The sequence below is a fragment of the Microtus oregoni genome, unplaced genomic scaffold (genome assembly GCF_018167655.1).
Source record: "Microtus oregoni isolate MIOR12 unplaced genomic scaffold, Mior012 000037F_ref0000500, whole genome shotgun sequence".
Classification (NCBI taxonomy): Eukaryota; Metazoa; Chordata; class Mammalia; order Rodentia; family Cricetidae; genus Microtus; species Microtus oregoni.
The window spans coordinates 16,671,666-16,688,606 of NW_024543096.1; the positions used below are offsets into that span (position 1 = coordinate 16,671,666).

The 16,941-nt window shown below is 36.5% G+C and overlaps 1 protein-coding gene across 6 annotated transcripts in view; it reads left to right on the top strand.

Moving 5' to 3' along the window:
• Slc4a10 (solute carrier family 4 member 10) overlaps positions 1 to 16,941 on the top strand; it is a 228,877-nt gene that overhangs the window by 83,129 nt on the left and 128,807 nt on the right. For all 6 annotated transcript variants that reach the window (XM_041631596.1, XM_041631597.1, XM_041631599.1 and 3 more), the window contains exon 2: positions 12,018 to 12,099. In XM_041631596.1, coding sequence (XP_041487530.1) covers positions 12,018 to 12,099 — 82 coding nt within the window. The remainder of the gene's footprint in view (positions 1 to 12,017; positions 12,100 to 16,941) is intronic.

Genomic DNA, 16,941 nt, shown 5'->3' on the forward strand with positions numbered 1-16,941 from the left:
GTTTCAACATGGAATTTTATGCATGGATATCATGGATGGAATTAGTTTATATGTTTGTTAACAGAAGAATTGACAAGTAAAATCTGGTATATATAAACAGTGAAGATTTCTTATCCATAAAGAACAAAATCAGGCCATTTGAAAGAAAATGGAAGGAGCTAGAGATAATCATGTTATGTGAAAAGAGACAAACTGAACGATAAATGCTGAGTGTTCTCTCTCGTGAATCTCTATTTGAATCTCCATGTGTATATGTAGATGTGGAAGAAGTAGAGTGTCCCCAAAAGAGAGATGCACAGTATGAGGCATAAAGAATACAATATACTTGAATAGTCATAATAGCCCAGTTCATCTTTAGGCTATTGGAGTAAATTAGACCATCGCAAGCAAGGTTTGTTAGAACCCTAGAGCATAGAGTCTTGAGCATTACAGTATGATTTTCAAACTAAGAACATAATATTTTCTCTTGATCTCCTCATTCCGGGGTAAAAATAAAATAAAGAACAGAAGAGCAGCTCTCGTATTTTGAAGTCGTTTTAAGAACTCAGCTCTTTTGAGACTTTGGGAATGAAAATTAAATTCCTGAGTAGATTTAGTAGTTAGTTGACACAGTAGGGTGTAGAAGCAAAATGAGGGATTTTAATAAAATTCTCTATCAAAATTGCATATGAGAGCATTACTCAGTCTCCCCACAAGCACTCAAAAGTCCCAGATTTCATATCTTAAGAGACCTCCTGCTTGTCCCCAATGTGACTGTGTTATTGGTAGGTAATCTGATTTAGTTTTGGCTTTGTGTTTGACATTTTCTAACCAAGGACAATCTAGTGGGGTCATTTAATGCAGTGAATACTCATGACACAAATATTTACTTCTGGATAAAAGAACTTTGTTTTAGAGAAATTTGATATAGACTTTTCTATGCTAATCACGGGAGCATTTATACTGCTCATCCAGGTTCCAGTATAATGTTTACATACTTGACATTTTTTAAAAAATACACCTATCTTCTCCCTTCAACTATTAAATCTTTGATCACGGACAATGAGAAATACCGAGAACTCAAGAACAATCGCAGTGGGTTTTTGATCCTACTGCACGTACTGGCTTTGGGGGAGCCTAGGCAGTTTGGATGCTCACCTTAGGAGACCTGGATAGAGGTGGGCGGTCCTTGGGCTTCCCACAGGTCAGGGAACCCTGATTGCTCTTTGAGCAGATGAGGGAGGGGGACTTGATCGGGAGGGGGGAGAGAAATGGGAAGCGGTTGCGGGGAGGAGGCAGAAATCCTTAAAAATCTTTGATCGCAACTGTGTCTTTTAATTCAGCACAGATTCTGACATGTTAAGTCATTAGAAATAAATAAGTAAATGCATTAAGCTTTGTTAATTATAGAACTCTAAAGTATGTATTAGGACAACCAAAACAAAACAGTCCAAGCTTAGTGAAATTTTGCATATGACCTGGAGAGTATAGAAATATGCCAGTAATTATAGTGAATAATAATAGCAGCAGAATAACAATTAGTGATAGAGTAATCATGATGAGGATAAATGTTAGCTTGGCTGATGTGTTTCTCTGAAAACATTTTAAACATAAAGTAGTCAGACACTTTGATTTTTTTTTCTCCAAAAATAGTATTAGGAGTATTTAAAAAATAAAAACATCCAAACCTTTTTGAACACCAAAGAATAAATGAGTAGGGGAGAAGGGAGAATAGGAAATGAAAAAAAAAGGACAGAATATTTTAACAGAAACAGAAGGAAAACGCTAAGTGCCCTGATCTGCTAAGGAAACAGAATTGTAGTCTGTCAGTAGCCAATGCCGAGAACAGTCTACTGTATAACGAACCATTTTGATAAAAAAAAAATATGAAAAAAAGAAAACTATTGGGTACCCCCAAGGGTTAGGTTGTCAAAGTAAATAGTATTTATTGGTTTAAAAGTCAATTGCAACTCTAGATCATCTTATTCAGTCACTTCAGACAGCCAGACAGCTCCTTTTCTGATTCAGTGAAAAGACTGGTTTTCCTCTAGAGAGATTAAATGGTCCCATTGGATTAGGTGTACAAGATTAACTTGAGGAGAGAAAGCTTGATATAAAAACGAAGTGGTGGGACTTTGTGTCCACTATCACCCCATCTATACCTAGGTCTTTGTCTAGACTGCACAAGGGTTTTACATGCTGTCATAGTTGCTGAGTTTATATGTGCAATTGCCATGTTGTGTCCAGAAAACAGTTTCTTTGATTATCTACTATCTCTGGCTCTCACAGTCTTTGTGCCAAGTCTCCCAAAGAGATCACTAAGTCTAGGGTGGAAGTGGTACATAATACGTATTTCACCTCTGAGGGTGAGCCTTTTGTAGTCTCTACCTCTTTGCATGTTGTCCAGTTCAGGTGTCTTTGTGTTAGATGCCATCTATGCAAGGAGAAGCTTCTTTGATGAGGATTGAGTGATGCACTGAACTATAGAAACAGCAATAAGTTCATTAGGATGTTTTAAATACTATCTGTATTTAACAGAATAATTGGATTCTCCCACAGAGATTATGACCAAGCTAGACACAGATTCTTGTTCTTTGTCAAGTTCGGCTCCATCTCAAGGAGCAGGCCTTAGAGCCAATCATAAAGTTGTGGGTAATTGCCATAGCATCTGTACCTCTGTCCCTCAAGTAGTCAGACCTTTACGGTGAGCTATTACTTTCAAGGGTAACAGCAGGGTGAGAATGAAGGTTACTCTTCACCTCTGTAGTCTGCATTTCACCTACCAGTAGCATAAAAGCTGTACAGTTGGAATGAAGCTTCCAGAAGTATTTTCATTCACAATATTGTCACAAAATATCTTGGAGTAAATTTAACTAAGGAAATAAAGATTTATATAAAAAATTGAATAAAGAAATTGAAGATGACTCCAAAAGATGGAAAGACATTCCATGCACACATATTAATATTGTAACAATTACTGGCCTTTTGAAAGCAATTTACAGATGCAACACAATCCCCATGAAAAACTCCATTTCTTTTCTTTCCAGAAAAACCAAACTCTTTATAAAAATATATTTATATATTTATGTTGAGAACGTTTTCTTCCTATTCAATTCATTTTTATTCACCATTTTAAAGGTCCAAATGAGGAGCAGAAAGAGGGAGAATATGAGCAAGGAATTCTTAAATATAAACAGGTAACTCAAGATTATAAACCTCCTGACGAAAACTAAAAATGTAGAAGCCACAGCAAGTAGAGTAAGAAGCCTACTGGGAAGAGAGAATAGAATGTGGGAAAAAGAACTTTAAATGATGATACTTTAAATACTAAAATAAAAGGTATTGCAAATATTAAACTAAAAAAGAATGCTCTTTTACAGTAGCATGATGAAAAAGAGTATAAATAAGAATCCCTAGAACTTAAACCTCAAGCAAAAAACAGAGTACAAAGTATAAAAAGTAAAGTTGAGGTAATCATCCCCAAAAGTGAAATAGTTAAATAGAGAGAATAAGTTAGATGTCACAAGGTCCTGTAGATGACATACTGGCCATATAATAGAGGGGATAATAGAAACCGTATTTAATAAAGGGCAGATGATCTGGAGTTCTCATAGGTGATCCCATTCTGTCTCTTGTCTGTGGTTGTGCTGGAAGAATTCTATAATTATGCGATGAACTTTACTTATATATCAAAGATTCAAAAGTGTAACTACAGGAGAGGATTATGGTTTATAAGATGATGTATGATATTAATAAATACTAAAACCGTAACCATACATTTGCAACTATTTATAAAAAATACTATTGTTTGCTCAAGTTTCTAAGACTGTTTAAGTAGATGATCTGATAATCTAGCAAACCCACTTCTGTATGCCTGAAATAACTTAAGCAAGGTATTTAAAGCATACTTGCACCCTTGTACACTATTCACTTTATCTAAGGCATGTAAAAAGCTCAATGTCCCTGCATACGTGAATGAGTAAATAAAATACAGTGAATTTCTATATCTCTATCTATCTATCTATCTATCTATCTATCTATCTATCTATCTATCTATCCAATGGATACTATTCGGGCTTCAAAAGGAAAGAAATTGTGACACACACTTGCTGCAAATGGATGAACTTTTAGAACATTATGCTATGTGAAATAACCAATCACAAAGAGATGAGCACCCTATGTTTGAACTAACATGAGGGGTAGAAAATAGAAACAAAATGAGGGTTCCAGTTCTGGAGGAAAATATGAAGATGGGATTACAGAAAGATAATGTTTTAGAGATCCATTGAACAACAATGTACAAATAGTTAACACTGTAAATTTTAGGGTAAATTTTGTTATGTGTCTTTCCCCCATAATAAAGAAGCATGTAGTATGTCTACAGGTTGGTTTAAGACAGATTATTACTGAGAAGGATAGAGATTTATTGACATTTCATCTTTCAGATATGTTTTCAATAACTAAGGAAAGTTTCACTAAACTTAGAATTCACTACATTTGAATTGTGGAAATTTGGCATTGTCTTCTTAAATTTTTATATTGTTTAAAATTTTTATTGCAGCATGAATGTTTTGTCCACATGTATGTCTGTTACCCATGGGTGTGCCTGATACCTGTGGATGTCATAATAGGGCATCATATTCCCTGGAACAAGGTTACAGCTGGCTTTAGCCACTATATGGGTGACGGGAAATGAACTCAGGTCCTCTGCAAGAGCAGTCAGTACTCTTATCTCTGAGCTGTCTCTCAAGCCTGAAATCGAATATTTTCACCAGTAAAAGCAATGCCTCTGTATTCCTTGATATTTGAATAAATTGGAAAATAATGTAAATTCTAAGACTCACATTTTTTAAAGTTTTTGAATGAATTCTTGCATTGGCACCTACCAATCTCTTTCTCTAATTGGTGCCAGCAGTGTCTTTGCCTCTTGGTTCAATCCTTGCAGTGGCTGTCTGTGTCTTTAGGAACTGTTCTTGTTCTGCTCTGTACTGTCACTCTCTGTGTCTCAGGGAGCCACTGACATCTCTTCATCTTCTCTCTTGGTCTGCTTTCATGGTTCACTCTATTGGTCCACTCTGTGCAGTCATAGCTTGTGCTTCAGAGTTCCTCTCTTGGTCCTCTCTTTGTAGTTGCAGCTTATGTTTCAGAGTTCCTCTGAGGTTGCAGAGTAGGGGCAGAGGAGGACTTGGGGGCAGAGTGGGACTTGTAGCTTGCAGAGTCCTATGGATGGGTTGGGAGTGTTGGAGCAGCCTACCTACCAGGCTACCTAAACTGGCCTGCTGACTGGCTAGATAAGCTGAGGCAGGTGGGGGAGGGGCCCGGGATTTTGCCCCAGTATGGAGGGCCTAGAGAGTGGGGTGTCCCGCTGGGTGGATGCTCATGCATCTTCTGGTTCTCTCTGTGTAGTAGCGGTGAGACTCATATTTTTAAAATGAGAACTTATTAGAATTTTAACACACGATGCATATAGCAAAGTATCTAAAAGACTATAATATTAGGGACTTCTATAGCACACTCTTGTCCCCTATCCCCTCCTGTCATTAGATTTTTTTTCTACACGATGAGCATGTAAGTGCTTGAATTGGTGATACTATGAAGGCTTATTTTCACTAGTCCTTATTCATCCAAAACACTGAATTAATGTGGCTGCCCAAACTCATAACATACATATGACATGATACATACATACATACAGAATGCTAAAATAAGGCTGACTGTATCACTGAATTATTGGAAGGCCTAAAGATTCTAATATGTATTACAGGGCCCTATATGAGAGGAAAAAATAAACAGAACATTTTAGCCTCAGGTCCAAACTATCTTCTCCAGAACACATTAGTTCATTCCTATAGCTGTTAGCTTGATTACTGTCTTATACTTTATTTGTATCTCAGAGAAGAAAAGAAATATGTTTTTTTTTCCTGGTATGATTGGAGCAGATCGAAAAACCCACAGCCAAACATTAGATGAGCTTTCGAAACCCTCAAAAAAGAGAAGAAGGACTGTTAGAGCCAGAGGGATGGAGGGTACCACAAGAACACAGCCCACCGAATCAACTAAGCAGGGCTCACAGAGACTGAAGCACCAGTCATGGCCCCTGTTTGTGCCTGAACTAGGTCCTCTGCTTATGTTATCTTGGAGTTTTTGTGGGACTCCTAACAGTGCTAGTAGGGGTGTCTCTGATTCAGTTGCCGGCTCTTGGGACCCTTTTCCTCCTACTGGGTTGCAACATACAGTCTTTTTGTTTGTTTGTTTGTTTATTTTCTTGTTTATTTTTTTTTTAGTTGAAAAAAAAAATTCCGCCTCCTCCCCGTTTCCCATTTCCCTCCCTCTCCTCCCACACATCGCCCCCTCCCTCTCCCCTCCCCCTAACCCCTACAACCCACTCCATTCCCCCTCCCTCTTGAGAATGAAGAGCAGTCCAGATTCCCTGCCCTGCTGGATGTCCAAGGTCCTCCCATTTCTATCCAGGTTCAGGAAGGTGAGCATCCAAACAGGCTAGGCTCCCACAAAGCCAGTTCATGTATTAGGATCAAAACCTAATACCATTGTCCTTGGCTTCTCATCAGCCTTCTTGGTCCACCATGTTCAGAAAGTCCGGTTTCCTCCCATGCTTATTTAGTCCCAGTCCCGCTGGCCTTGGTGAGCTCCCAATAGATCAGTTCCACTGTCACAGTAGGTGGGTGCACCCCTCATGGTCCTGACTTTCTCGCTCATGTTCTCCCTCCTTCTGCTCCTCATTTGGATCTGAGGAGAGGGAACCTGAAATGACCCTATCCTATAGCAATACTGATGAATATCTTGCATACCACCTTAGAACCTTCATCTGGCGATGGATCGAGATAGAGACAGAGACCCAAATTGGAGCACCGGACTGAGCTCTTAAGATCCAACATACAGTCTTAATATGAGAATTTGTGCCTAACCTTATTGAATCTTGTTATGCCATGCTTGGTTGTTACCCCTGGGAGGTCTACTCTTTTCTGAAGGGAAATGGAGAATTATTGGATCTGTGGAAGAGTGGAAGGGTGGGGGAGGAACTGGGATGAGTAGAGGAAGGGGAGGCTGTGGTCAGGTGTATAATATGAGAGAAAATATATTAAGAAGAAAAAAATTTAAATTTTGATCCAGTAAAGAGAAAACTTAGGACGGTTATCAAATAGGTCTCTATGGAGACCTTTGCCATGTTTAACAAATATAAACTGACAGAAAGCTTTAAAACTCGTTAAAAGAATTAGAAATACTTCTAAAGATCAAAGTATCATATATATATGTATATATTACACACATATATACTTAATATAATAAAGTGTATTATTGCATTCACATAACTATTACTTCCCAGAGCTAATTTTTGTTGTGTCAGAATACTAAATAAATTTTTTTCTCAGCCAATTTTACTGCTGCTAACTGCAGTGAAAAGAACAGACATTGGTTTCTCATTTAATTCCATATAACAGCAAACTTTTACCCTTTTGCCTGCTTCTCCCTATTTCTTTTCCCTTTTCTCATCTACCATCCAACTTTTAATTCCTATGATTTTGGCTCTGGTTTTAAGCTTCCACATCAACATAAGCTTGTGCAGTATTTTCCTTTCTGTGCCTAGCTTCCTTAGGATAATGTCCCTCAGGTTTATCCTTTTGTCAGAAAGGGAGGCAGTTGCCTTTAAAGGTTGGAACATGATGGATATATGTCAGAGAGCCATAAATAACCAAGGCACAGAGAACAAGAAAGTACAGAATGCCTGGCCCCAAGTGGGACATCTGTGTCACATCACCTCACAGTGATTATGAAGACAACCCACAGTGTACATAAACCTGCCTCTGCAAGCCCCAATCTGGAAAATGGAGGTAGACAGGAAGTCTTACCTCTAACTGAGGATCTATTGGGAAATGATAGCTGCTGGAGGAGGGAGAAGCTGTTTTCTCTAAGAGTACAGACACCAGTTAGTGGATAACAGTCTTGTGGAAGTCCATGCATCCAAGAACATATGGGCAGTAGAAATTGCATTTAATTAACTTAAAAAAATACAAGAACACAACGGTGAGTGAGCAGAGAAGGAATTTGGATATGGGAGAAATTTGTTGGAAGGGACTATGACCAAAAGATATGAAATTTTCAAAGTATATATATATATATATATATATATACATACATATATATGCATATGTAGAGGTATTAACACACACACATATATTTTATCCATAGGAAATGTTAAATTGTATTGAAGACAAGCATATATTTATACACTGCTAAAATTGACTCAAACATGGGTAAATAATTACAGAAGGTTGGTTGCACTGATTCAGAAACATCTAGAGAGATTCAATACAAAATTAAAGTTCATTGTTATACATTTGGGAGTAACTTCAAAGTAGCTTCAAAGCCATAGGTCTCTCCACATTCCCTGTATCACAATTCTTGTTTAGTGTTTTGCCGAGTAACAAGAAAAAAAGAAATGAAGCTTAAGGTCTCTCTGATAATTTTGATCTTTGAACCATAACCAAAGTAGAGAACTTTAAATACATGAATTAATACCAATTTGCATCTGTGATATTTTTAGACAAAGGTTCATTCGATAATGTCTTCATTGTATATCCAAGAAACATTTAAGGGAGTTGTGCATGTAAAAACTTCAGAATGAAACACATCAAATCAAACCAAAGTCATTTTCAGTATAGCTTCTGGTTTATTTTTCTTTAAAAGAAATATTATAATTTGTTTGGATGTTGGAGGCTATAACTTTAGGTTGAAATACATCTATCTGTAATCCTGTTCTTGAAAATCAGGTGTATTTGTGAGACATAGACAGCGAAAAATTAGCATAGATGAGGCATTAGTTTGGTCCCCTGTCAAATATGTCATTTCTATGTGATAGATGCATAGCAATTAAGTGGGAAAGTGCTTTCTTGGCCTTTGAATGTGGATGCATGACTTAATTTTAGCGTAAAAATATGTGAAAGAACAGTAATGCATTTAAGTGTGATACATATTTGAATTTATTTTGTACACATATTAAGACAATTTGTAAAATTATCAGTAATAATCAGTTCTAAATGGACTGAATTTTATTGTGTTCAGAATATTGCATAAATTGTACCATTGGTTTTCTCTATTTCTTCTTCTTCTCAAACTAAGAGTTTATGTATTTTAATAAAGAATATACCAATAGCCTATTAATTCTTCATTTTCATTTCTCTCTAATTTTTTCTCATTCATAGTATGTATTTCTTTTATGATCTCTACTGGGATATTTCAGAAAGACATAGGACATCAGGCTAAAAAATGTCCTTCTACCATAGATTTTGCACATGTGAAGCACACAACAGTTGATCTTGTTAGGTCAAAAACATCTATACTCCTTTATCTTAAGGCCATGTACATTTGTAAGAAATGGGTGCCAAACTGCCAATATTATTTGCTGTAACTAAAAGGCATTTATAGGTGTAAATAATTCAGTCCTTCTTATGGACATGAGAACTTCCCTTTACTTGATACAAAGTGGAATATGTGTGAAGTGTACTTTTCCCCGTTTTATGTCCCTGGCAATGGTGTCTTCATACTGCCGTAGCATCTCTCTTCAGTTCATCTTTTCAGTAGGAAAACAGACAAGTATGCAATACCCCCTGCCCCCACCAGCCTAGTGCCTAATCTTCTGAAAATGTTAAAGAATTAGTAAACAACTCAGACAAGTTAACTGGATACATGTCGTGTTGCCGTGGTCTCTCTCACGGGGTCTTAACTTCCTTTCATGCTTCAGACGAAGATAGTGAGTATTAACGAATTACAGCATAATATCTGATGCTTGTGTTTTGAGTGTTTATTCTTTTTTTTTTTTTTTTTTTTTGGTTTTTTCGAGACAGGGTTTCTCTGTGGTTTTGGAGCCTGTCCTGGAACTAGCTCTTGTAGACCAGGCTGGTCTCGAACTCACAGAGATCCACCTGACTCTGCCTCCCGAGTGCTGGGATTAAAGGCGTGCACCACCACCGCCCGGCTTGAGTGTTTATTCTTATCTGTGGCTCATTTCTTCAATGCTACTCACTTTGTTAAGTTGATAAATAACAAAGCCTATATTACCCATGCCCCAAGGCTGTGCAGTAGGAACTTCTTTACTTAATGTTCCCTTCTTTCTCAGAGTATATACATCAACTCTCCCGATCCTCCTTTTAGATCTCAGGAAAATGGAGTCCCTTCATAGGGACTTAGATTCTATTTTCTTTTCTGGAACTTGCTAATATAATATTTTAATTGATTTTCCCCTACATGTCTTAGTTCTTTATACTGGCATCTATCTTTCGGCCATCAGCTATGCAAAGGGCTGACTTGAAAGAAAACCATCACTCTTGTATTGAACACTTTTCTAACCATAACCTGTGTCTCTTTCTGTTATTCACTCGACCTCATGAGAAAAAAACACAAGCTTGGTTCCGGAACCCACTGGACCCATGAGATGGACATAAGCTATAACTCTGATGATTACTTACAGTCATCTAGCCTGCTCTAGCTATAAGTTCCCTGCCACTAGTGTCAGTCCAGGGACAGGACCCAGTAACTCCCTTGTGTTTGATTTCCTTTTTTCAGTGCTTAGTCATCTTGGTAAAAGGTGGTATGTTCTTTTGGAGATGGTTATGATAAAGACTATAAATTTGGGTCAGTGTAGCAGGATTTTTGGTCAAGTAGATCTGTATTTTCTCTTATTTAAATCTTTGGAGTTGTAAATTGAATCAAGCATGGGAACTGATAGAGCAGCCATTGCTATGCTTTGATAAGTCTAAGTAGACACTTGGTTTATGTAGCCTGGAACTTCTTCATTCATATATATCAAATAAGAATTTAACAAACTGTCCATTTGCCTCCCTTCTAAAACTCCTTGATCAACAACGAGTGTTTTGGGTCTCTGAGAATCAGACCATTTTTTATCACTATTTTGATTTTGTTTTCCATATGCTAAACATATATGTCTTGTCTTTGGTAACTAAGTCCTGTCATGTGTGTACCAGTTCCACTTGTCCTCTTTGCCTTTAACGATCCCAGTTCAGGGATGATAACATGGTATTGGACTTAGTTAAAGACTGTATTTCCAGCGAAAGGAAGTTGTCACCCATATCTGACGGTTCAAAGTAAATGGATGGATAGAAAGAAAAGGTTCTTCCTTTTACAATGCACTTTTTGGTTTTTAAAGATTTTTTTTTAACCAGTCACATACTAGAATTGACTTAAAAACAGATCCCAGAATCTTCACTCTTTGAAGTATTTCTCCTGTTATGTTAAATGTTTATGTTAAAATTAAATTTTTCATATATTCACAAGCAGATAAAATCTGGGAATAGTTCCACTATTTAGTATTGTGTTCTTTTTCATCATGGTGATCACACTGATTACATTAAATGCTTTCCCCTTATTTGTCTGAATTCCAGATTATTTAGTATGTTTTGTGAATGTGTACAAGGTTTATATGGTAGTATCTGTCTAGCCATTCTAAATTGGAAAATATATATGGAAACTAAATGAAGATTTAAAGTACATGATAATAATTTATACTCTAATTTAATAAGGTGCCTCACACTTAAGCAAAAATAATTAGGGCTTTCATTATCTAATAATTGCCTACTAATTGCTTTCAAGGGACTAGATCAGTTTTTAATGGAAGTGGAATTATTTCACCCCGCTGTAACATTTGTGGTGTCAATACTAACGATTTTCATATTTTCCTTGTATAGTTAAAAATGTGATCTTGTTAATAATAGTTCTTTATCAGGGATAATAGTGACCGTTACTAAACTGACAGGATTTATTTTCTGTTTTTCATCTCACTAAAAAGTGATGCCAGCAGGAAAGTAAGAGTATTGTCAATGTGAAGTCAAATAATTTATTACTCTGAATATTTGGACAAATTTATTTTAGTTTCTCTTTTAACTCAATATTTGATAATCTAGCAGACTAAATATCTAAATAGTAGGTCATATTAAAGCTTACTTTTTGAAATTGAGAATATGTATACATATATTTATTTTATTTCATTTTTCCTTACTCTATAGAGAAATGATGAAGAAGCAGTTGTGGATAGAGGTGGAACACGTTCTATTCTCAAAACACATTTTGAGAAAGAAGATTTAGAAGGTAAGTTGTTATTTTGGTGGCGTAGTTGATATGCATAATCCATAGGTATTACAAAGAGAAATGTAAAATTTTCAGTTGTGAAAAATGGAAAATGTTGATATGAAAGTAATTATAGTGTGCTGATGTGATGTAGATATGATTTTTTGGTACAGTGTAGGATGCCAACAGGCATACCTGAAAATGGTGAGAAGCATTTGTCCATGCACAGATATTTGTTCGATCCATCCAATATTCTAGAGACTGTTGCCATCTTTTCTATAAAACCTGTTCCAAGGAATTATACTTAATTACATAATGAAAAGAAAATGTAAAAGGAGACTATGTTTTCATTTTCTGTCCTCCCAAACCCAAATAATCATAAAAAACTATATTAATTACAACACTGTTTAGCCAACGGCTCATGCATATTCCTAGCTAGCTCTTACATCTTTAATTAACCCATTTCTATTATTTTATATTTACCATGAGGCTCATGGTTTGTTACTTCACATCTTGCTTCTTGAGTGGCTACATGGTGTCTGCCTGATATTGCCTTCTTTCTCCCTGTATTCATTTAAGTTTTCCTGCCTGGTTAAATTCTGCCCTGCCACAGGATAAAGCAGCTTCTTTAATAACCAGTGGTAATAAAACATATTCACAGCATACAGAGAGGAATCCCTCAACAATAAAAATAGATATTCATATCATATGAGATATGCTAAGACAAGAAGATAGTCAGAGCAGGTTCTCAAGAGCAGAGACTTAGGACAATTGGTTTTTGATTCAGGTAGCAGAATGAGAAAGAAACTCCATTTCTATGTGTTGTCTTCAATGAGAAGGACTGATAATATAGTGGACACGGTAGAATTTAATCGTACACACTCTAACAGCAAACTGCATAGGTTCAAATGCCAGGTCTCTCCTTTCATTAGCATAGGGCCTTTAGTTAACTTTCTGCTTCTCTGTTCTCTCAACTGTTAGCACACTGATAGCAATAGGTATATCTTAAGGATTTTTAGAAAATCAAATAGAGTATTTCAAATAATACTTAGGAACAGAGTAGCATGGTATTAGCAATTATTACACTATATTTAATGCTTATGCAGAATTCACTTTAATTTTTAATTTTTTTTCCATTTTTTATTGAGAAAAGGAGAAAAAAAAACAAGTTTCCACTTCCTCCCAGCCTCCCATTTCCCTCCCCCTCCTCCCACCCTTTTCCCCCTCCTCCCACCCTTCTCCCCCTCCCCCCACTCCTCTCCCCATCCCTCTCCAGTCCAAAGAGCAGTCAGGGTTCCCTGCCCTGTGGTAAGTCCTAAGTCCTCCCCTCTCCATCCATTTCTAGGAAGGTGAACATCCAAACTGGCTAGGCTTCCACAAAGCCAGCACATTATGTAGGTTTTCTTCTCTTAGATATAAGGTATATATGGCTTGTTATTTGAATGAGAGGTAAAACTTAGGTAGTCTTAAGTAGAGGTAATCATAACTAACTATCCATTGAGTGTTTTTAAATTTAAGCATTAAAAAGTACAATATTTTTAAATTTCACAATTGCAATAAAGCTTTTAAATTTTAGATAGTTTAAGAGTTTTTGAGTCTTATCTTTAGTTTCACTAATTCCATAAATTGATAGCTATAGCTGATATAATATTTGAAAACAACTTTAATCAACACCAACATTGTTGATAATATACATTATCTATTGGAGATATTTTGTATGGCACACAGAAAATAATATCCAAGTCCAAGAATGTTGACCAAGGTTTCTGTCCTACCAGGTCCTGCAGTCATTTAGTCCCAAGAAAACACACCAGGGTCTACATTAATTATAAACTGATTGGCCTATTAGCTCAGGCTTCTTATTAACACTTATATTAGCCCATAATTCTTGTTTGTGTTAGCCATGTAGCTTGGTACCTTTTTTTGGCAAGGCAGTCACATCTTGCTTCCTCTGTGTCTGGATGATGACTGCAGACTGTGACTTTCCTCTTCCCAGAATTCTCCTGTTCTCCTTGCCCCGCCTCTACTTCCTGACTGGCTACTGGTCAATCAGCATTTTATTAAAAATACAATAGACAGGGTACAGATCATTGTTTCACAGCATCCCCTCCCTTTATTTTTTTCTAAAAAAAAGCAAGAACTCTGAATCAAATCTCCTTTGATGAGCTTTTCTCCTGGCCATTATCCGTAACAACTTGTAACCAACATTCTAAACAAAGGCAAACAACCATAATTCATGTTTTCATTGCTACTTCATAAATGTAATTTTGCTACTGTTATGAATTGTAATGCAAATATCTGATCTGCAACTCCCAAACACTTCACAATCCACAGGCTGAGAACTACTGTCTTAATGACTATACTTAAGTTATTTGTGATAAAATATTACTCATAGAAACAAAAATGACATCACATAAAAATTTTTAATCGAAATATATTTTCAATTTTAACATTGAAAAAAGTCTTATTTATATTGACTTATTTTTCTTATCCTCCTAACACACCAAAAGGCAAGCATCTCTGCTATTAATTGGTTTATATTTCACACACAGGCTTATAAGATCTGGATGGACCTGGAATTAGGTAATGTAGGAGTGATATGCAGGATGATGTAGTTTAGGAATAAGTGGGAGAATACCTGTACTGGGAGGCAACACTGAAGTTATAGAGGTGGTGGCTACTTCCTTCATGTAATGGAAAATAATATGACTTTAAGGAGCATATTTAGTGGTGCAGATAGCACAAAATAAATGTTTTAAATGGAAGAGAATTAGGACCGATATTGGAGACAAACACGCTTTAAAAATAGAAATATTTTTTTTAAAAATTCTCTATCTGAAATTTGTTGTTTCCTAGGATTTATGTGTATCTTAGTTACTAGAATAACTAGCATAATTTAGCATTCTGAGTGCAGCTAGTAGAAATGCCAGGTGTATAAAAATATCTTTGAAATCTCAGGTACAATATATTTAGTGGAAAATAATCACCTTCTCAACAACAACAGCTTGAAGTAATGTATTAGCTATTTATTCACATATATTATGCATTCTGATGAGTGACAACAATTGTAGAACTTTTTTGCTGTCCAAACTGTTTCCTTTGTTTGTTTCGTGCATGTTTTGTACCATTTCTGTCTTCTATTATCTAAAACTAAGAGAAGTTTTATGTGCTTATTTTATACCATATATTCTTACTAAATCCTCAGAATTGATATTAGTGACATCTGTTTCCATTCCCACTGGTTTCCTCCGCTTGGCCATCTTCTGTTTACTGTCTATTGTGTCTTTCCCACTACCCAGGCTCCTTAACACCACCAGCATGTTCTTTCTGGGCATTATTCTGCTTCATGTGTCAGTGCCTAGTAAAGGGTGTCGAATCTCTATCGCTAGATAATCTTGGGATTATGATTAAAGCAAAACTCAATAAAAATTGAGATTAAGCGATTTTTACTTTTTCTCTTCCATATCAGTGTGGGACTAGTACAGTCTGAAGTGTGAGACAACAAAGGGAAAATACATTGGAACTTTATTATTTTAATTACCTTCTAACATATGTATAATAACCAGTTAAATTTGAATTTTGTGTAAATACTGTATGTTTAAATAATGAATGATGGTAATAAGTACAACAATGATATGTTTTCATGTATTATTTCATATTTGTTAAATATGTATATCTCTAGTACTGGTTATTAGGATTACCCATTAATACATCCCTTTAAAAACTGAGGTATAGGCTAGTGAGATGAATTTCATGGGTAAAAATGGTTACTGCCAAGTCTGATGACTTGGATTGGAGCCACAGGACCCAGTTGGTAGAAGGAGAGAACCAGTTCCCACAAGTTGTCCTCTGTCTCCATAGGAGAAGTGTAGCACATACATACCACACACACTTACACGCACACACATGCATGAAAGCATGCACTTGCACCTGAAAGATAAATAAATGCATTCATGGGTATAATAAAAAGAGAACTCAGTCATTTATTTCCTTGGTTATCAGTAGCTTTGCCTTCTAATGGCTCACATCTGAGTACCTTGTTGTCACTGTGAGGAGTTGACTGTTGCCTACGGAGGCAGCCTGCCCCATGAAACACTGGATAAATGAAAGAACAAAAGTACGGAAGCTGCCCTGAAGAAGCCCAGTCAGTTGATCCTTCTTTCTTAAAACATGGACTATTCTGATGTACTACCCCTGCTTCAGGGTTTACCCACAGGATTAAAGGGGCCTGCTATTGTAGGTAAAGCATTATTTGGCTTCCTTCAGTATTAAATTGTGTGTCCTAATTTTCTCAAAGGTGTTATTGCTGACTCTCAGCAAACTCTCTGAAAACAAATATCTATCTAAGAACATTTTTCCTTCGAGCAGTCCAACCTGCCCATTGAATATTCCCAGGAACCTATAGTTTTAAAACATAAAGTTGTCAGGTCTTTCATTTTGTATTGTTAGCTTATGTGGTTAAGACTTTTTATAGCATAATAGGTGTTGGCCTGTTCTTATCTAACATAGTCCATACTCATGGCCTGTGCCTCCCGTGGCCCTACTTAACGTGATGAGTCCATATGTATGACCCTACTCTGCCTGCATCTTCCCCATCCCCAGACCTAGACCAGGTCCTACATCCAATGCACCAGCCACGTCTGAGGAACCCCAGTACACCTTTGCCGAACTTCAGGCAAGGGTCAGGTTTTACATTCTGTGCACCAACCAAGCCCAGTATACCCCACCCCAGTTTACCAGTCTTATAGTAAAATTGTATCATGAGAGCTACCTAGATGAATACCAGAGCACAGAAATTCAAAGAACAATAAAAAACTTCATCAAAAAAAATCCAATAAATTTAGAGGATACCAGGAAACAGGT